Source organism: Pomacea canaliculata, linkage group LG1 (genome assembly GCF_003073045.1).
Source record: "Pomacea canaliculata isolate SZHN2017 linkage group LG1, ASM307304v1, whole genome shotgun sequence".
In the NCBI taxonomy this organism is placed as follows: domain Eukaryota; kingdom Metazoa; phylum Mollusca; class Gastropoda; order Architaenioglossa; family Ampullariidae; genus Pomacea; species Pomacea canaliculata.
Window position 1 is genome coordinate 18,202,173 of NC_037590.1, and position 22,379 is coordinate 18,224,551.

Below are 22,379 nucleotides of genomic sequence, written 5' to 3' on the forward strand. Positions count from 1 at the left end.
GGAAAATGCTTATATACGTATGGCCACAGGTCCTACTACCAAGCCCCATCAATTGCTGGAACAGATTACCTTAAGTGTGTCCTAGAGGTTACCTGTCTTCTCATCATACAACACCATATTATTTAATTCTTGTAAGATCGAGAACAGTGTTTTATTTCAAGTCCACCACAGGCGTTTTGAAGCTGAAAATACATCTATAAAGACGAGACGGAGGAAGAGAACGAAGAGAAAATGTGAAGATTAACAGGTAAAAGGGAGACAAGAGAAGTTAGATTAACAGACAATGGGGTAAAGAGGAGACAATAGAAGTTAGATTAACAGATGGAGAAAAAAAATGGAGAAAAATTAAAATGGAGAAAGATTAAAATGGAGAAAAAAGAAGTTAGGTTAACAGACGAGATGGTAAAGGCTCGGACTGTGACAAGAAAGAAATGAGATTTTTTTTTCGCAATCCGGACCACGGTCTTACCCACACGTACAGTGTTAGGTGAGCCACAGTTACAAAAACGTGATTAAGAAAAAGTCATTTCTCTATAAAATTCGAACAAAAGTTTTTATTGTAGTTGGGGACATTATTATTATGGTTGCATGATTTCGAAGAAGTATGCATCCCTTGGAGTAGACGAGTATAACAGCTCAAGTTTTCTGAATGTCTCTGTCGTCGAGGACATCAACAATGGCATTCAGTCACATGTCACGAGTTCATCTCCGGATGGTGTGCACTGAACAAACTAATCACTTAGCATTTAGTTGCTGAAGAAGGCAGGTGGATACATGTTGAAAGTTCCAGTGAGTGTTATTTTTATGGTCAGTGTAAAGATTTAGTTTTCCTTCTACCATCTCCGTTTTTATATATAAAAAAGGATTTGTTATTATTTCCATGCTGCTACAACATTAAATATATACATAGATAAACACTTCCCAGTAAAAGTAGTACAAGTAGATTTTAAAAAATAAAATAAAATCGTCTTCAGAACAGTGTAGCCTGATTCTGAAGGAAGAAATTAAAGACTCACGTTCAGGAATCACGAGATGTTTGTCGTTCTTCGACGATGCCAAAGTCATCTTTGTATATTGTATATTGTACTTGAAAATTATATAATTCTCAAGCACTTGTGGATATTTCTTTCCCCCTTTCTCTAAGAAGCACACAAACGGTGTCACCATGACACACACTCGTTCATGTCCGCATAGCAAGGGAAATAATCTACTCATAACAACGCAGCCAATTGAAGGTGAATGTGTTACAATTAATTAAATATATACGTAGCTTTCACTTCAATATTACTTTAAAATTTAAATACATTTGTTTATTCTTTTATATTTCTTTACTTTCTACCTTTTATTCTTTAGCCTTTAAAGTTTATGTTGTAGAGATTTTTTTACACAATTAGAGACAAAAACCACGATTTTAGAAGGTTCTACTGTATTTATTTTAATTTCGAGACCAATCTCAAACTTTAGTGCTGAAGTAATATTTGATGTCAATGAAAGACATTACAAAAGAAAGCTAATACTATTTGCTTGCAAAGACAAATATAAGTTTTGTGTTTGTAGTTAAATGTAGTTGGGGAAGGGGGAGGAAGAATTGCTTTAAATTAAAATATCAGTAAAGTGACATAATCACTGTGTCAACTAGTAACTTATCTTCGTTGCTACATCCCCGCCCCCACCCACACAGAGTTCCCCCCCCCCCATTCACACTAATGCCAAATGGACACATTGGGAAGGGAAGAGCACTGAAAATATATATACAAGCGCACTGAAAACAAGTAGCTGAAGTCAAAGTTTATGTTCTGGCATTAAGCAAACACAAGTTCTGACATTAAAATTTATAAATAAATAGCACCAACATAACTAAAATCGCCTAGTCGCTTTAAAAAACATGGCAGTCAAGAAAAGACACAGATTAGGATAAGCTAAATAAGCTAGGCACTAAATATATCCCCTAAGGACAATAATAGATATTTTAATTAATCCCTGTTCAAAATAATCATAAACTGTTTTTACAGAGTATTTATTTTCTAGTGTCGTGTAAGCAGTTTAGTTATGTTAGAAACATGTCCCTTGTCTCCGCTGTTTCAAAAATCCTCTTTCTTATTACTTTCTTGTAGTCACTCCAGTCATTCAACTGAAATTAGATACGGCAATCCTTATACAACATTGTTAATCAGCCAGCCTACAGGGTGTCCAGTCACTTAATCCCCAGACACTTCATCCCCGACACTTCATCCCCGACACTTCATCCCCTAGACTTTTAATCCCCAGACACTTCATCCCCAGACACTTCATCCCCGACACTTCATCCCCGACACTCAAGAACAATTTTCATATCATATTGTTGAAGAACATTAAATTTACTAGCTTATATGAACTTTAACTAATGTTGTAGATGTTCAAATGACATTAAAGTTAATAGCATGATTTGAATTTGAATTTCAATTAAATTTTTCGCTGACTTCATAATTTTTATAGTTAAGGATTTAGTTTAGGGATTAAGTGTCTGGGGATGAAGTGTCTGGGGATTAAAAGTCTAGGGGATGAAGTGTCGGGGATGAAGTGTCGGGGATGAAGTGTCGGGGATGAAGTGTCTGGGGATTAAGTGACTGGGAACCAGCCTACACATACAAGATACTGGAACAATTTTACTCAGTGATTACTCAAATAATTCACTGTAATATTTGCACTGAGACTACACATGGCTAGGCTATGACACGCGGCACTCGTGTTACTAAGACAACAAGCCGAGAGAGGGACACAGGTTTATGACAAAATTCAGAAACATTTCAGTCTAAATTATATACACATAAACCATCGCACAACGAGCCACATTGTTACACAGTCAACTTGGCAATACAAACTTTCAGATATACAATCAGCAGTGTTAGAAATGTAACTTTGTTCAGCAGTCCTCCTGTTCTTGTGAACTCCAGAAATGGTATTTTTCTGCAGCTTTCGGCAAATAAAATATCAGGGTAAGAACGTGAAATCTGAGACATGATGTACAAGATATAAAACTTCTTCCATTACGATAGCTTAAAAAAATCTTTAATCATAAATCTTTAAAGATAGGAAAGGAAATGATTCTTCTTTTAATAAAGGATATTTACCAGTACCAAGACATCTACCTTCATAAAATGATGCACCCAGCACATTTTTAAAACGAAATACTTGCAAAAGTAACATTGCGGAAGTTAAAAAGAGAAAATAAAATATTCAAAGTAATAAATCAAGAAAGCTCAAAACTTTGTGCTTTCATTCTTGCACAGTCCTTTCGTTTGTTGCCGACCCAAGAGCTTATTGAATTCTCACTGAGAACTACACACCGCTTTTTCAGACAAAACATCAAACTGCAAGAACCTGCTGGTATTTTTATAAATTAATAGAGGCCATCCTGCTCATTTTTCTTTACAGGTGTTCATAGATACTACTCAGCTTTCTTGCATCCCTCCCCATCCCCTCTAGCCTTGTAACACGACAAGATATGGTTTGTAGTGGTTTGCTGTTCTCAGCTGTCAGTGTTTGAGGTTTGCTTCAAGGATACATGACAGGGGTTACTATAAAGTTACCATACACAATTCCTACCAAACAGTTAAGAGATACATTCTCGTGTTAGACCAGTCTTGTCTGAATTTTTGATGAAATATGAAAAGTGTGGCGGTCCAAAACACGATATAACATCCGTTTGAGAGTAACGGACCCGAAACAGTATCTGAAACAGCAATATTCATCAATATTATAATATAAACCGACCAAAACTTTACGGAATTAAATCAAACGGTGCACTCAACCATTGCTGGTCCTCTGGGTAGGCAAAATAAGGCAGTGATGAGGAAGGCAAAGTAGGTAGCTTCTGTTTTGATGATGGTGTTAGAACCAGATGGTGAGGCGATGCATGGAAAAGAAGGCTGAGGAAAGGTCAGATCATCAAATAGTGACGTCGATTACTCCTGTCGTTTGCAGAGAAGAGAAGAGGACGTAGAGGAACCAGAGGACGATGAGAACGGCGCCGCTGACGTACTTGGGGATGGAAGGACCGCCGAGCTCCGCGCCCACGAAGAAGCGGCGCAGCATCAAGATGGCGATAGCGATGACGGCGGTGATGGTGTAGAGGATGACGCTGAAGCCGAGCGAACCCGCCGGCACGTCGAAGTCCGAGCCCTGTGTCACGGCGAGAAGAGATAGGGGAGATAACCTGAGTTTTGAGGCTCACGACAGACGAAGTATTTTTCTTAAAAGGAAGGGTAGTCACGTGACTTTACGGTCATTGAGGAGTGAGGTGGTGAGACTGTGTGTGAGTCAAGTGGAAAACATACGGATGCTACTGTGTACGAATTCGGGTTCGGACACGGATACCCTTCAAGGACCGGGTGCACAGTTGCGCTTAAAAATATTTTATGAAGTATTAAGAACTTAGCTGACTGCTAGATGTTAAGTTTGCGCCACCAGAAAGCTGGTATACAAAAATATTTTATGAAGTATTAAGAACTTAGCTGACTGCTAGATGTTAAGTTTGCGCCACCAGAAAGCTGGTATACAAATGTCGAACAGACAACCTCCCTACTGTGTGTGTGAGAGAGAGAGGGAGAGAAAATGAGACATAGAAAGAAATAGAGAGAACAAGGATCAACAGCAAACAAGCGTTTAATTCACCAGGAACGAGCACTCACGTTTTGGACTTTCCAGTAGATGGCCGCAATGAGCCAGGGCAGCCCTAGTCCCAAGAAGACGTTCACAGAGTTGGAACCGTTCACGTTGCCGACGGAGTTGTCTGCTGTCTTTTCCAGCATGGCCGCCGACTTGGAGGCGAAGGTGTCGGGCATGGAGGTGCCCAGCGCCACGAACGTGATGGCGGTGATGGCGTCTGGCAGGCCGATGACACAGCCGAAGATGGACGCCAGGTCGCCGATGATCGCCGTCAGAAAACCGATGATGGCCAACGAGACGACGAAAGTAGGCCACCCCCCGAAATACTGGGTGGGGGGAATGAAAGCGAACATAATCTGAAGAAGAGAAGAAGAAATTATAACCTTGGATTCCTCGTCAAAAAAATGAGGCCCTCGGTAGTTTTACTAACTTGTCACAGTTGGGCACTAACCAACGCTAACCGATCAGACCTATATATCCAAATAATATTTTCTCGAAAGCCGTACCCTCCCTTTCAGAGTCGTAAAACGGGTACAGGACAATTTACATGTAGCCTACAAAATGCTCGCTGGTACCTTTCAGTAGAGCTAAACGGGTGTAAACAAGACAACGTTGACCAGTATCTTCCAGAAGAACTAAACCTGCGTTGACTAGACTACCTTCCAGTAGAAAGTGAGGAAGTGCATGACGTAGTCAAAGAGTGAGGCCGTCTCCACGTCCCCGCCGTTGACGTTCATCGCCTCATAGAACTGCTGCGCGTACGTGGAGTTCTCAAGCTGCAGGGGGTCCAGGTTGGCTTTGGCTTGGTTCACAATGCGACTCACCAGGCCGGTGTATTCTGTACAGACACTTTGTAGGCTGAGTATCGCTCAGCAAATACAGAACAAAACCAAAATAGAATCCCCAACGTATTTGGGAAGGAGGGAAATGAGGAAAGAGAGACGGTATGGTAACAAGAACGAAATGGCTTAATTTCGAGCATAAAGGGATGACTAAAAATAAAGAAAAAGCCAACGAAGATTGAGGACGAAATTGTGATGGACATAGCTGCTAAAAATAGAGGAATAAGACAAAGCAATCGCTTTGAGAAAAAAAAAATAAGTAAGACAAGGAATTAAAGTATTCCATTCCTTCTGACATTTGCTAGTGTGAAGCGGAGAGTGAAGAAACAGGGTTAGATTATCCTCACCTGCATCGCTGACGATGGTGACAATGCATTTATTGAGTTTTCCTATGGTGGCGCCCCCTCCTGCATCCATCAGCTCTATCTGGAAACTGTCGTCCCTCTCTTTTTTCTGCACGTCACGCACAATTATTTAAATCAATCATCAACTCTCACGTCCATTTCTTCAGAATGTTCCACACAATCATTTAAATAGTTCATCACTTCATCAGTCATCATGTCGCTTTCTTCTGCACGTCACATGCAATCATCACCTTTCACAGGGACAAAGAGTTTCCCCAGGGACAAAGAGTTTCCCCAGGTTTCCCCGCGCCCACGTGACCACGTACTTACGTTGGTCTCAAACAGCGGGATCTCGATGACCTTGGTGGTCTCCTGGTTGTCAAAGAAGAGCTCGCCCTCGCCGCCAGAGTAGTCCTTGCCACTGACGGCAGTGATGTCGCCCGTGCGCCATCTGACGCTCACGTGACCGTCAGCCCCGCCCGTGCGCACGACGGGGACGAGGGCCGCCAAGCCGCTCTCCTTCATGATGAAGCCGGGCTTGGGGAAGGCCAACACTCCGGGCTCTGCGAACGGACCACAAAGGAAATCATTGGATTGGGAGAGAGGAGGTGCCCAGGAGGATGCTAAAATTTTTCGCACAGTTGGATGTTTTCCTATCCAAACATCGCCGAGCCGTTTGATTTGTTGGGTTGTGTGAGTAGTTCTGTTTTCTTTTTTTTTTTCCAAGCAGCAGCGCGCGCATACTTGTGCATGGAGAGCGCCCGAAAAGTGCATGTATGTGTGTTTGATTTTTGTTTGTTAATTCTTGTAAGTGGACTCTAATGGGTGTTTTTTCGGACCGGTGTCGGAACTGGCCGCCGAAAATCTACAAACAACGTACCATCGTCGTTAATGATGGTGATCTGACAGATGCTAGTGTTTCCCAGTCGCACTTCATCATCGGATTCGGTCTGCAGTCTGACAAAGAAGACCTCGTCCGGTTCCCACTCAAAATCGTCGACGATGTCGATGTAAACCTGCCGTAGCGTCTCGTTGGGGGCGAAGGTCACCACCTCGTTTATGGGCTTGTAATCCTCGCCAGCTACGGCTGTACCGTTGATTGTCTCTACCCTGGGTGGATGTCGAGAAAACGAAAAAGTTTAAGTGACAAAAAGGCAAACAAATGTACAAGTAAATGCCATGGGACGAATTTCCTATTTTATTTTTAACTCTCGAGAATTATTTTCCCCTTCCCCCTTCGAGATGAGTAAATCGTTTGCATCGGTTCTTTCCCCTCAACCCCGCCATTCCATAAACACACAGAGCGCGAAAGAGAAAAGACAAACAAAATCATATACACAATTTAAAAAAATTTTCGAGAAGAAGACGAATTATCGCAAATATAATCTCAGAGTGACGAGCTTCTGACCGGACTTTGGCGGGACAGTTGAGTTTGCCGTGCCGTCTGAGACCCCACACGAACTTTGCCCTCATTCTCCATGACGGCGAGAGCCGATGCCGTGAACTCCACAACCGGGTGCCTCCCTCCTTCCGAGTGGTCCACTGGCACGATGGCTGAAGCTCGTTCTTCTAGTTCGTCTCCAGGACCCTGAACCTTGTCGTACAGCTTCAGAAAGCAACAATAAAAGCAGGTGTTAAAAGACCTTCTCTAAAATCAGCAGAAAAGTCGACCTTTTTTTTTAGAGGTGAGGATGTAGAAGGATGAGTGAGAGTATTTTAGCAAAAGAATAGACATAACTGTATTTCCCTGATGTGATCCCGCGTGGACAAAGTTTTGAGTTAACTAAATTTTTTTTTATGGTAACCAGGGGCACACATCCGACAGTATGGCCGCTGTAAACAAAAATCTTTAAAATTTTCCAATAGGTAGAGATACAAAAATGTTCTCGAAAATCAGTCACAGAGAATATTTTTTTCTGATCAGGTTTAATGCAAGTTAATTTAAAAGTAAATTCCAGATAAAGTTCAGATTGGTTGTGTCTATATGCTTTGGTTTCCATGTTAGAACATCAGACGATAGATTCTATCAGGTCCAATCGAAGATACGTACGAAATGCATTGCAGGGGAGACTATTTATCTCACAGCAAGGCAAACAATCCCAGAACCTCACGCCAATGATGGCGATAAATGTCAAAGGAAGCTACTCACATCCTCAAATGTCTTTAGGACCTTAGGGACGAGTTTGCGTCCGCCGGTCAGGCCTCTGGTGGCGTTGATCCGATGCCAGGCCCTGTCGTGTGGTCGCTCCACAAGAATCTTGTTGGCAACGATTCTGGCAGCTTCCTGTTCCGTCATGTCCTCCTCGCGCCCAAGTTCCTGAACACATTTTAAATGATAGAAACGTTCAGTTCCTCTCTCTCTCTCTGAGAGCTCCGCAAACAACGAGAACCAAGGCCTTTATCTTAATATTCTATTCTTGTGTGTGTGTGTGTGTTTTGGTGAGGGGTGGGTGCGAGAGTGGGAAGTTCTGAAGCAGATGTCTTTTTCTTTAAAGAAATTATAGACGAGTGACTTACCTTAGCCATCACAAAAATTTCGTCCTCCTCATCTAGCTTGGGCTTTAAAGGTCGCGTCTCCTCTGTCACCTTACCATCTGCAGAAAAACAATGTTGTTCAAAACATATTCTGTATTTGTCTGCCATAGGCTACCTTAATACACAATGCGACTTCAACATGCTTGTTATTCTGACAATTATCAGATCATTAAGAGAACACGAACCAATTTTATATTTAAAAAAAAATAGAAATTCGCCGTTTTCTTGTGTTTGGTTGTTGTTTTTTTTAAATAGAAATTTGCGCTTGAAGAAAAAAAAAAAAACCCGATAAACGATGAGGTTTACATAAAACAGCAGGCTATTTAACTAAAAGTATTTGATACTTGAAGAACCGTAATGCTACAATGAAATATTTATTCTTTTAATGCTATTTTTTTTTGTTCTTCTTGGTTTGTTTATTATTAATGAAGTATAAACAAACAATAGTCGTAGAAGTACATGCCGTTGGGAGCCAATGCCGATGTACTTCTTGTCATCAGCCTTCGACAAATTTCCGTTCATCTCATACGTCGAAGACTTTTTCACATCATCGATAAGACGTTATAAGACTGTTATAAAACTTGTTAGACAGGCTGCGACCTTAGCAAGGTCCACCCCACAGCTGGCATGTCTGACGATCCTGCACAGCAGGGATGCCCAACCTACGGCCCGGCGGCCACATCCGGCCCGCGACGCGGTGCCATCCGGCCCGCGAAACTTCTGCCCACAGTGCAGGAAATCGGCATGTTAGTAATAAAAAAAGACCTTAAAAAACGAAAAAAGGGAAGAAGTATTTATCCCTACGTAGGGGCGTCTCTCAATCTTTTTTTCGATGGACGAACATTTCGATTCAGTGCTCTGACTTGGTGTCTCTACGATGAGGCCGGACATTCAGAAGTTGGCTCAGATTTTTTTTCTTTTTTTGTATTTTTGCGGTGAAGCGGCTCGTGACACGCATGTCGGAGATGTGTATGGCCCGCAGGCCGAAAAAGGTTGGGCATCACTGCTGCACAGTTTAACCTACATTGTGCAGCTTATAGTTATGAACCTCGAGTATAATAAAGGAGACAATTCTAGAAAGGCGACCCAAAGCCGAGCACGACAACATAGCGTCTTATGTTGAGTCCCTTCCTGAGGGAAAGGTTTCCGTGTAACAAGCGCATCCCTGACATTCCGTGGAGTAAATTGTTTCAGACGATCAGAGGCTGCCAGTCTGTCACATCCCACAAGCCTTCCGCCATTCACAGATTACAGGCTTTCAAGCTGGAGAGCTCTGCTATTAAGGGAAGAAAATGTGGTCCAGTCTGTAAATGTACATCCAGACAGTTCAAGAAAAAGATAAGTGAGGAACACTCGGGGACTACATCACAGTGGGACAGGAGTCCAACCATTCTGGCCCCAGTAGTGTTCCATTGCCACAAGATTCTAACTTCAAATTAAAAAAGTAAGAAAAGAAGACTTTTAATTGTGAGTCCCATTTATTGACTTCATCATTATATATGAGAACCAAGATTTAAAGTGTTTGGTATTCAAGTGATTTAAAATAGTCCATGCTGATCCTTCACTGATAGGATCTTCGAAAGTTTACAAATGACGAAACAAACACTTAAGGGTGAGAAGATAGGAGGAAGAGAAAATGGAGAAATAAATAAAGTCACAAGCCTCCTCTCGCCTCATTGACTCTAAAGTGATACTGACAGCAAACCACAAAAGTTTTGATGGACATTATAGTTTTGTGCAGAGCAGGGGGAAGTTTTTTTTTTCGTTCAAAGAACCGAAACACATTTCCAGTAAGAAAACTAGATGACCAAATGCTTAATCCAAGACCAAGCTTGATCTACCGCGATAGAATTATATCGCAGTAACTACCCCTCCCTCCAGTGATTAATACTAACTGCTACAGTAACTAGTAGCAGTTGTCTGGTAGTGACGATAGCACTAGCTCATAGCGAGGACTTTCAGTAACACGCCTACTATTAGCCTTGGCGAAGACCTTTTCACACGAGTCATTGAATGATACCTGTGACAAAGATTCGAGACTATCACAAATGTTACTCACCCATGGCAATGCCTCCAAAAGTGGGCTCCATCTCAGTTGCCTTGCGGGCAAGGAAGAAGTTCTTTTCTGCGGCGTAGGCAAGGATGACGAGAACAGGGAAGAAGATGAAGGTGACGATGGCCTCCCACAGCTCGATCTTGTGATTCACAAATATAGAAGCAGTGTTAGAAGCGGTCATTTTTCATCTCCGCAAATCCAGAAGTATGAGGTCACACAAAGGCCTCTCTTTCTTTCTCATCTCCCGTTTCTAGCCCTACACCCCTTCATGCACCATCTATCCACTCAACAAGGGAGACAGTCCCAATTATAATAAAGTTAGGCATATGACTGACGGATGAACGGCCGCTTTATAGACAAGCGATCAAATGTACAAAGAGGAGACAATTGCGCGGCCTACCTTGTTAGGACTGATGACCAGCAGCACGATGACGAGCCAGACGTAAGCAAAGACAGAGGTGAAGGCCGTGACAGCATACACCCGCATGTTGGCCACCCGCCGCGTGGCACTGCCGGGTATGCACATGATGCAGATGGCGGTGATGAAGAGCAGGTTGTAGGAAGCCGAGCCCACGATGGTGCCAGGCCCGAGGTCCCCGGCCACGAACTTTGTTGCCCACGATCTCGATTACCGACAGCAGGATCTCCGGAGCGGACGTGCCCAGTGCCATCAGAGACAGGTTGGCAACGGTGTCGTTCCACACCTGATGATCATAGAGTAAGGAGTAAGAGGATGGAGTGAAAGTATCGCCAGTAGAGCCTGGCCTTCTCTATGTATCCAAACTGTAAACGCTCGCCCCTTTACCCCACTCACCTTGAGCTTGAGCTCTCGGAATCCCTCGGGCGCCTCCGAGTCCGGTATGCGGACAATGCGTGGTCTTACTGGTGATGCGCTCGATGGCGCACATGAAGATGTCGGCGACGATGGCGACGGCAAGGAAGCTCCAGAGGAGGGCTGTCAGGTACAGTGCGGCGCGCACCCAGGTAGGCCATGTGAACTCGCTGGTGATGGGCAGCAGCAGGCCATCGTTGCAGGGGTAGTCGTAGGGGTTATAGGTCACGGGCAGCGTTTCGTTGCTGGCGTTGGAAGCCATTTTGGATTTTCGTTAGCTGGGGTCATTAACTAGGCCTCGGGCTTTTTTAGTTTAATGCGTTTTGGTCCTGTTCCCTTAAAAACGGAGTTTGCCTAACTCTGATGATTGGGTGTAGTGTGGCTTACACTGGACACAATTTTCGTCAGCGTCGGAGTTGGCAATGGCTGACGATCTTTGGCTCATTTGGACAGTTGAACCTATTGCTGTCGGACTTTGTTGATCAGTGGACATGGGATGAGATCGAGTAGTGTCCTGACAAGCAGCAACGCCTATGTGCAAGGAAAGGTCCACGATGATGAAAGGAACTGTTGATTATAGAAAGTAATGTATTGTCAGTATGTTCATTCATCACTCTATCAATCTATTGTTCCCTCTACATATAATATGCACTCAATAATTATAGTATTCGGATAAATGAAGCGAAAAAGTGAAAAGCACAGAAACCAAACGACACATCTCGTCCAAGTAAACAGGGCAACAACTTCTTCATGTATTTTTCACATGTAGGTGTTCCTTGATAACACTCATCAGGCAAAATGACAAATAACCCGATAATGTGTTGTTGTAATGCATTTTAGTCACAGTATGAAAACAGAGAGAGAGGGAGGGAGATAGATTGGTATACTTAGTACGACATAGAATCTCCTTTCCACCATCAACAACACCCGGCACCTATGACTAGAAACGCACAGCTGCAGCGCTCACAATCACCACAACAATTGCTGCTCAAAGCTCACAATTCTCTGGAATCGATTGCTTCTCTGTATGAACTCTCAGTCCTGTGAACGGTGCAAACACACTATTGCCTCCATCATCATCAGACAACTTAGTCACCGTTCCTCGTCGGCGGCGAGCACATGTTCAGATGTGTGTCGGCACGCCCGCACATCGCTCTGAGTCAAGATGTCGTGTGTTCGGGTCCATGCAGCAAATAGAGGATTGAAAAATGTCAATTGTCAGCACGTGCTTTGTCGTGCCTCAGCCATTACTTCCCTGTTACCGGTTGGCCAGAGAGTTGGGACGAGTGTACAAACACGAGAGACGCGGCTGGCTTTGCCCTGGCACATTTTTTTATTTGCTCAGATCGTCGACGCCCACTCATTCAAGCTCAGCTTCGTTTCTGACACTGCATTCCACACTGCAACCTCCCACCGAGGCCTAGTTGTCCCTCTCCTTTTCCTCCCCCATCCACTATTTTCCCGACCCAGATAAAATTTCAGCTCCAGGGGCAGACGAACAATCTCGCAGGCGATGAATAGTGCACTAGACGGATGAAAAGCAGGTTATGAAGACATTCGTGGGAAATTTTTTGAAAAGAAAAGCCCTGTGCTGTTTGCAAAGCTCTTGTGAGAAAAATGCTCTTGTGGCACAGTTGATTCGTTCGAGTGGCTGAGCAGTGTCCATGGTTGAATGATCCAAAGAGCCTGCTGAAAATTTAGTTGACATCTTGCGCCACAGGGATAATGGAGGTTTAGTCAGGGAGCGGGTCGGATGATAGAGGATTGATGCAGTAAGAGCAAGATGAGGCACACCCTTGTCTGTAAATATACGGTCGTACGCACGGAACATATCAATTAACATCGGAATTTCCATCAAAGTAGTGGAAAGATTTACTTCAGACTGACATAGACTTTGGAAGCTATCGAGTAGGTAGCTAGTGAGGCTGGATTTACTACGACTGTTGTTGCCGTTGTTTTACGGTCATTCTTAAAACGCTGGTGTCAGCAGGGACATTATTAGCAGTACCAAGACATACTTATTGAATATGTTAAAATAAATTATTAGTATGGTTACGTTCCTATCAACAGATTGATATTGCTGACGATTAATTGACACTTTAATTTTTTTTCAAAACTAAAATTATTATTATCATGGATGATTGAGAGAGATAATCGGTTATTATCTTCTTTTCATTCATTGGCTGGTACACCTGTTTTCGTGATTCTAAAGCCGTGAATCCGTCCTTGTGGTGTCAGCTGAAGATCGGTGAGGATGGATGAAGGATAATTACCAGATTTCGTAGCACCAGCAAATTGTTCAGCCGCAGCAGCAGCACCTTCCCGAGAGACCAGCGCAGTGAACTTTGCGCACGACACGATACGCTCCAGTCCCAACAGTTAATGGGAGGCACCCAGCAACATTTCGAGTTTGCGAGTAGCTCATAATGAACTGCAATTGTTTCTTTAATCTCCCATGACATTTCACAGTCAGGGGGAAGGGAGAGTGGGTGAGTGGGACAGCATTTACCGCCAATCTCTTCCTCCAATCAGCCAGGAGGCCACATGATACGGTCAAACTAGCAACATGGAGCAAGATCACCAGGCACGTTCACCGTCAGATGTCCTCTCTTATAAAGGACATTATGTGCAAAACTATAGGCAGAAACAAAGGTACAGGAACCTCAAAGAAGTCATAAACAATATTTTTTGGACAAGCAACCGAGCTTTGATAAGTGGTTTGAACTCCACGTAAGATACGTGTCCATTTCGATGTCTAAGCGTTCGAAACACCGCTGCTTGTTTCCACTCTAAATCAACATTTCATTTTATTTGACCAGTTTTGCTGTTTGTTTGTTTTTTTTTTGTGTTTTGCAAATTTTTGCGTCCTTCGTCTGTCATCAAACGATAGACTTTCTGATTTATCGGTTATTGACGTAACTTTAGGGGGCCTGTTGACGTCAAGCTGACGTCACTGACGTGGGAGGTTAGGCTGAGCAAATGGCTGACTGACATGATTATCAATGGCGCACACTTCCATCTCCTCTTCCATCACTCCTGTAAGAAACACGAAACTTGCTGCCTCTCTGCGGCTCGTTGGTCCGAGGTAACATGGCAGCGCGTGTGGTACGAGGCTGCTGTAGTCGGTATAACGAGGTCACTTTAACCTCATTAAAAACCGTTGCAGCCAGTAGGTCACGGCTGAGTGACTAAGGGTTCAGACAGCAATGAGAACAGTAAAAATGATAATCATGAGTGATCTGTTAGAGATGTCCTGTCTGTGTAGAAAGGTCACCCACGCACAGATATATGTCAACTGTCAGTAGTAAATAGGTGTAAATGCAAATTAATAAATGACCACAGGTATGCACTTCAAATTCGTAAGTTCACACGCACTCAGAGCACTCAAACATTTCAAACTGGTGTTTCTACTCACACAATATATTAGAGCAACACTTACACATAACATGTACACAGACAAGGAAGAAGAATCAACTGGGTGTGAAAAAGTTAACGACAGACACCGGCAGGGTGCGGCCCAGTTTCTTTACACCAGGTTCACAACCATGAACACACACTGCTCACACAAGCGTCATGGCTGATTAACAGGCTACTGGAGTGAAGGATAATTTGTCCTCGTTAGTATAATTGATAACGAATGTGTATATTCGTGAGTTGATGATGACTGCAGGTAGGTCACGAATAAGCGGCAAAAGAAGTCAATGAGGAGAGAGTTGCATGCATTGTATGTTTGTGTAAAAGTCTCTGCATGTATAGATAGCATACGATTCTTGAGTTAACTGGCTGAAAAGGGGCTTGCGCGAAATCCTCGCAATCTTAAGACAGAACATTTCACATCCTTCATCGGATTATCATTATTTTGTATAGTCTTGGTCTGTTTCACACCGTGATTTATATTAGCAAAAGTGTCTACTCAACAGACTCGAAAGTAAGAGTAAAGTTTTGCGGGTCTACCAACAGATATCACCAGACAAAAAGTATCATCACGTTTCAAAAGTTTGCAAGTGCATTAAACTTCTGTAGTCAAACTGCACAATTGTTTCATTTCCGACATACAGCAATGAATTTAAAGTACTCAAAGTAACCAGTAAGCGTGGAATACCATTTAGCTTTACAGTAAAAAAAAAACTCCCTTCAGCTTCCTGCTTTGCATGCAGTCTAAAACATACGGATCATCATCAAAGGAAGAGAGCTTCTCTTGTTATTTCAATCTAGCCACAGTACAGGTGCAATGTAAATAAACGGCGTCTGTGGTGTGACTTGATGATCTGCGGAAACCATCAGACAAGACCGGCAAGCTTACTTACCTTCATCGAAGCCCGTGCCTTCCTGATCACACGCCGCAGTGAACGGTCACGCAAGTACACACTATCCTCAAGGCACTTCAGGTCTGAGTCAACCTGCACGACGACCCCCCACGTCCTCGCCCCCACACGTCACCTGAGACGCGATCAGGGGTCGTGGTAGCTGTAGGACGTGCGTGCACCTTGCAGGGGCGACTCTTCCCTCCTACCGGAAACACACACTGTAGGCAAACAGATCTCTCCCTCCCCCTCCCGCTGTGTGCGCGCGCAGCTGAACAGTACTGTCCACAACATGGTGTGTGTATGCGTTGTCAAGCTGCAAGGCCTTAGTGAGGACTCGAAGATTTTATGTAAATGCAAGCATCAAACTCGGGACTTCAGAAGCAATGGCCGTATTCTCTGTGTTTATGTTCACATGTGTGTAAGAGAGTTCAGGATGTAGTGTTACTACAGCGATCTTCATCTTTACGTCACAGCGTTACACTTCAGCGAACATCATGCTTCAAACGAGCGTGCGTACTCAGATTATAAGGCTATGAAACCCTAGAATGCTTCTTCGCTTCGTGTTACAGGATCGAGATCCATTACCGTCTTGCCTCCTACGCATCCCACCGCCAACATTCCTGACATTAATGTGGTTCAGGGACGATCGAAGTATACCATACCTTGATTACCTCTGGTCGTCACCGTGTCCCTGACGAGGATTTTAAAAAAAAAGTATCAACTGCAGCGTAATTAGTAAATGGATGATGATACTCGAACCAAAGGAGGATAATCCTTTTTTCCTCGAAAGTAGGTGAATAATATGGCTCTACATTATTGTCTGTCCAGCTGTGTGGTCCACTCTCCAGGACCGGCGAAGAGCCAGCACGAGCCCCGGGGATAACGACCTCTTTGGACCCCTTGCAATTGTAATCGTAATTTATTTTTCCAAGTACATAAAACATCTGCTGACAATTCGATTGTCAAAATCGACATTTCATTCAGTGACATAACATAGACTGCAAACATTAGGACAAAGGCACCAGGATGTACGTCACTACTTGAACATAGAGTTGTTTACACGTGAGAAATGATGACAAATCAGGTTAAAGGATCGAACTTGTATAGGAACCCGCTCCATAGAAAAAACTCCAAGAGTGAGAAAAGCCTGTTGTGTTTCCACCCCAGGCCCTTTACCCCGACAGCCCGCCTACCCAGGTCCCCTATTTCTTGATAACAAGCTAAAAAAACAAGCAAATCAAATCATAAATAAAGATGTTTTTTAAATTGGCCTTCTACACCGATTCAACAACTGAAGCTGTATATCACAGCAAAGAAGCCCTCTTGTAAACAGATGCCACATGCACATAACGAACGATCGGAGCAGCTAACAGTGTTGACACAAAGGTATTGACCGCACAGGTCCATGGCGCCCTAGTGTCCTGTAGTGACGTGTCGTCCCCCAGTCGACAGTGACGTTATGTTTCACCACCAACGGCGTGTGTTCCCACACTAATAGCACAAACAACATTTCGCGCGTTCCTGCAACAGTTTTTGTATTTGTTTTTGGGTTCGTTTTCCACACACAAAGTTCAATTATTCACAGCAGCAATTGCTTCTCTTCCTCCCTCGGAACATTTCCAGACAAACTCCTGGGAGGATCGCATAAACACTTACACAAAAACTGTTCTCTTGAAACACCAGGTAGAAGTGAGAGAGAGAGAGAGACAAACATAGGGAGGGCAAAGAAGGAAGAGTGCACAAGCGTGTCCATGTGTATGCATCAGTGCATGTACATATAGACCTAACATTTGCTGCCTGCCTGCCTGTACCTATAGCACTAACATTAACATTTGTTGGCGGCTCGGGTGAGCAATTACCTACATCTGGTCACTGCTGGAGCAGTTAGTTATGTCCCTACATTTTTTCGTTAATGATTCCTGCAATTATTCGAGGTTAGTAATAAATGAGGACCAGCTTGCGGTATTCGTATTGATTTTGAGAAAGTGAAAAAAGAATTTGAAATTAATTTTTTTAGTTCCGCTATTTACACCAGCTGCTACATCACAATAAAAAATTATTTGGAAGTGACTCACTGATCGCGACAGACATTTCCCACAGGGAACTTCGTTATGCCAATAGTTACTGTTCAAACAGATTTTCTTGAGAGATTTTAAAGCTATATTTATCCCCGGTGGCTACTGTACAAGGGCTTTCCTTGGGATTCTCCTTAGCTATACTTATCACTGGTTGCTCCAGGGTTAGGGTGTACTTTACTGTGATATAGCCGAGTGCTAGTGATCTGTCCATAGCTATTGTATTCCTCAACAAATTGACTCGTGTGCAGAATACACGCAAAATAAAAAAATAAATACATAAAAAAAATAAAAAAATAAAAAATTAGAATCACTTATTAGTATCTTTACTCCAGAAGTCTAAACATCCAAAACCGGACATGGCACTAAGGTTCTACTCCAAGACAGGCAGCAGTGCCTGGAAGGTGTCTAATTAAGCTACTGGTCAGGTGTAACGGGGAGACTGAGCTACCCCGCTGTGTTTGTGTGTATTGTGCACAATAGTTATACCAGACAGAACCACTAGACAGCTTGTGCAGTAATCGAATGTGTCACACAGTTATGCATGGACAAAATACCAACCGTGTGGCCGGACTGCATGCGTATCTGTGTCCAACACAAATACCGTTGGGCTCGAGGGTGGTGGTAGTGGTAGGGGTAGGGGGGACGGGGAATCTGGGTCAGCAACAGCTGCAGCGGTGCTCTGCTGGTTTATCAGTAAACAAGAAAAGAGTCTTCCTGACAAACTATCGGAATTTTCTTATTTTTCTTCTTTTTTTCTTTTTTCTTTCCTTTTTTTTTTAGAAAGGGCTTAATATAACGAATTTAAATAAATTAAGTGTTCATTTGGAAGTCTGAGTTATATGTAGCGTTATTGACTCAAACGTTTATAAACTGACGAGTACTCATCGTAAACTTTAAAAGAAAAAGTCCCCTGCCTCTCTGGACAAGGGACACTGAACTGTAAGTAGCTCACCGCGTCAAACGCACTCGTGGTAGGAAGACCAAGTAGCCATTCACTGATATGTAAACGAAACAAAACCAAAAAAGTATTTCTTTCACAGGTCTGAGACTCTGGGCCTAAAACTCGTGGGCCTCCCCCACAAAGGATTGTGGAAAGGTGTGATGATATGGGGTGGCAGGGGGATGTAATCTGCATGATAATACACGTATTGATCTGCAAGCAAGCTTCTGGCTATTCAGTTACAATACACTGCAGGGACATAATCGTAGGGAAGAACGACAGAAGACTTGTAAAATTTACCCGAAATTTGATTTTCATCTCATATAGAGGAATGAAGATGGAGATTCAACATGCAGACGCGATCAAACTCCGCATGCACGCTCTCGCATACACAAGCACGAACAGACTGTTTGTTAGTTTTATCGAGTGGAGGTCTTGCACAGCGAAACAGATGTTTAAAATACACGTGAGGATCATCAATCATTTGATTACATACCTGCACACTCACCGTCTGGCAAGCAACAGTCAAAGCCAAGTAGACGCGCGGCACCACCACCACTATCACGACTACCACATGAGCAAACGCTACTTTCGCTGAATGAAGCTGCATGCACTCCGCGCACCGAGGATAGCCTAGGTACGATGACTTTTTTGTAAGATCCGACGGGCAATGGACTTGTAAGTTCACTCACCCCCTTTTCTCGTTGGCAGTCACTGCAAGCTGACACTTAAGCGCCATGTGCCGTGCCACAAAAAAAGAAAAAAAAAAAAAAAAAGAGGAAAAAAAAAATCCCGCTGGCTTCTCTATCCTTGGTTCGATGCTCACGCAACGGCGCCGCGGCCCGTCAATATTCTGGCGGCACAAGTAGGTTACACAGCTTGGCAAGCATCCGTGTTCATACAGGCGGCGAGGCGGCAAACACCATCATTTTATTTGGCCTGCACGTGGGCCTATCGTAGTCAGGGGTCGCAGTATGTTAGTCACTACATAAATGAGCTGCCTACTCAATGAAGATATCCATTTCAGCTCAAATGCTCCCCTGCATAAACTCACATAAACACTGGATCGAACTACTACTATTTGTTAAAAACAAAGGATTTGAAGTCTTTGCCGACAAACTAAATATTATTGTTTTTACTAAGACAACGTGTGTACAACAGAGTTACATTTTTTAAACACGGTCAACAATTTCTGTAGCCTTGGAAACTAACAAGCTCGCTTGCAAGGCTTTGATCTACCATTATTTTAATTTGCTTGTTTCTGCTTAATAATAGTCAGTTGCTTGCTTCCATAGCAACATAAGCACTGGTATTCTCAAAAGTCATAAATGCGTTCCAGAAAACTGATCCTTTGGTTGTTCGATAAACTCACGACGATATATAAATATTATCAGTAGTGGCAGTGGCGCAGTTATATAGAGCTAATCTCACCCTTTCACCCAATATATATCAGGTTTAGTGCATTTAATCCCCGTCGCCCCTCCCATCTGTCTCGTGAAAAAAGGATAAAGTGAAAACGGGAAAGACTGAGAGGGCGAGAATACTACAGCACAATATAATAATACAGTACACGCTTTATACAGACATTACAGGGGAAACTACTCTTGTCATCACTATAGAGCCCTGTAAAAGGGACGCAATCCCAGGACTGCTTCTGAATTTGAGAGGAGTGAATGGAGAACACAGTGTGGCACTAACAATTGACTCCCCAGTCTTCTCAGCGTTTGACAAATTAAACTTTGATAAAATGTAAAATAAATTCAATAACTAGTAAAGTAATCCTCGCACTTGTTTTCTATTTTACAGAAACACGGACTAAGGGAAGTAACTATAATGGAGGTGTTTCTGGGGGTTGGGGGAAAAGCAGTTTGTAAAGGCTCCGAAAGAGAACTAGACAACAGTAAGCCATTGAAAAAAAAATGTAGTGTACGAATAACTCATGAAACAATAAAGTTATGTCACTGTAAATGCATCTTTGTATGTTTAAGACAACAATAAGATGATTTTTTAAAGCAAAAATTGTTGAAGAAAAGGATCGAGGTACAGTGATGTACTCGAGATCTGTACAGTGTGGTGATAACCGAACTCATGCAAAGAGATCCACAGAAAATAACCGTTAAACAGTAACTCCACGGCTTATAAATACTGATTTCTACATATTGCTCATAGGACCATGGTGGCCTCTCCGTAGAGACTGTTGTAAATACTAACCCTGGAGACAGGTGTACCCGACATTTATATAGCGCCTTCTCCAGCATCAACAGCTAGGACTCAAAGCGTTTTACATCAGGCAAGTGTGCACAGCTTTCAGGACAGGAATCAAATGCACCTTCATGAACACGCATACACAGAATCATTAATACACAACGCACAACAAAATATAAATAAAGTTGAATAAGAGAGCGCGCAGAGTTGCTCCCAGCGGGTACAATTTGAAAAACTAATCAAGGCAGCACGTGATCGAATTAAGTGATGCAGTTTTCCTGCTTGACTTTCATTTAAAAAGTAAGTACTAACTCCAAAAATAAAAAAAGTAAGTACTAGCTCCAAGCATAAAATACAAAAAGATGAGGTCAAGGGCCGACAGTGAACAGGTACATTGAAATTCATGAGACTATATCAGTAACTGAGTGATCTAATTCACTGCCTTCGGACCTCGGTATGCGAAGTGTTATTTCTGTTCATAACCAGCGCATATTACATGGAAACAATGTAATAGGTGAGTTGTTGTATTTATTACAAATTTCTAATTTAAAATAGTTTTTCTGAATATAAAAAAAAGTTAACAAATTTTCAACATTTTAAATTATTGTCAAAAATATTGCTTTATATTATTTTGAAATATTAGTAAAACTTTGATCCTTTTTACATATTAATCTATTAAAATGTTTTATTAGCATTACATCCCTTAGAAACTCAAAACCGTTTTTAGGAGTTTGCATTATCTCCCTTATACAGCCAACGTGACACGTTCACCGAAATCGTGGCTGCTTAGTGTGCACCTATAACTGAAGAAATTTATGTGGAAAGTCAACGATTTCAAACAAAAGCATAAAGGTTTATTGTTCCACTGCATTCAGCAATTAGCCTTTTGTGAATTGTCTGAAGTATTTTTGCTGAAACTGCATGTTTTTGACTAAACGATTGTATGCGGTCTCGAATAATCATGTTTAAAGGAGTATTTACTGTGCTTGCCTGACCTAGAGTGTCAGAAGTTCATGTATTCAATACAACGAACTCTGCTGTTACAGTCCAATAGTAAAACACTTTTTTATCTAACAAGGAATTTCTTTATTAATAATGCAAAGCAAACCAGATGGGGGGAAAAAAACTACTCTTTTCTCAGCCCAACTGCAGTGGTTGTCCTTTCCAGCTCTTCTCTGACGAACACTTTGCGTGCTAACTGAGCAAGCTATTGTCACGCTCCAGCTCTGACGTGTCATGACTTTAAAAGCATTACGACTTTGAAAAAAACTTTCAAGGCAAGAAAATATTCCTATTAACCTATTTATACATAAAGAATATAAAACAAGCAAAAACTCAGAGGGACATTGTCGTTTGTTTCATGTTTTACTTGGCGCAGAAAAATGTCTTATTTGTATCTCCGTCGTTGGTGTCACGTGTACACATTTTTTTTCCGTCATTAATGTCACGTGTATATATTTGTTTCGTTCTTGTGTGGTTTTCCGTTGTCAGAGCTGTGGTAAATCTCATCAAGCATGGATGACAGACCATTGCTAAAACAGGAGCCTTAAAGGTCTAGTATTGTGAGCTTTTGTTCATGGACAAAGCTCAGTG

At 42.5% G+C, this 22,379-nt stretch overlaps 1 protein-coding gene across 1 annotated transcript; it reads right to left on the reverse strand.

The window, feature by feature from the left end:
* Positions 1-2,748: 2,748 nt before the first annotated feature.
* LOC112567037 (sodium/calcium exchanger 2-like) lies at positions 2,749-15,815 on the reverse strand. The gene is given in 16 exon segments (XM_025243503.1): positions 2,749-4,161; positions 4,671-5,003; positions 5,307-5,485; positions 5,837-5,942; positions 6,164-6,396; positions 6,714-6,943; positions 7,242-7,285; positions 7,287-7,439; positions 7,983-8,150; positions 8,351-8,427; positions 10,428-10,563; positions 10,825-11,034; positions 11,036-11,128; positions 11,239-11,298; positions 11,300-11,823; positions 15,564-15,815. Coding segments are annotated over 15 exon segments (2,475 nt in total). The 5' UTR covers positions 11,519-11,823; positions 15,564-15,815; the 3' UTR covers positions 2,749-3,927.
* Positions 15,816-22,379: the final 6,564 nt, after the last annotated feature.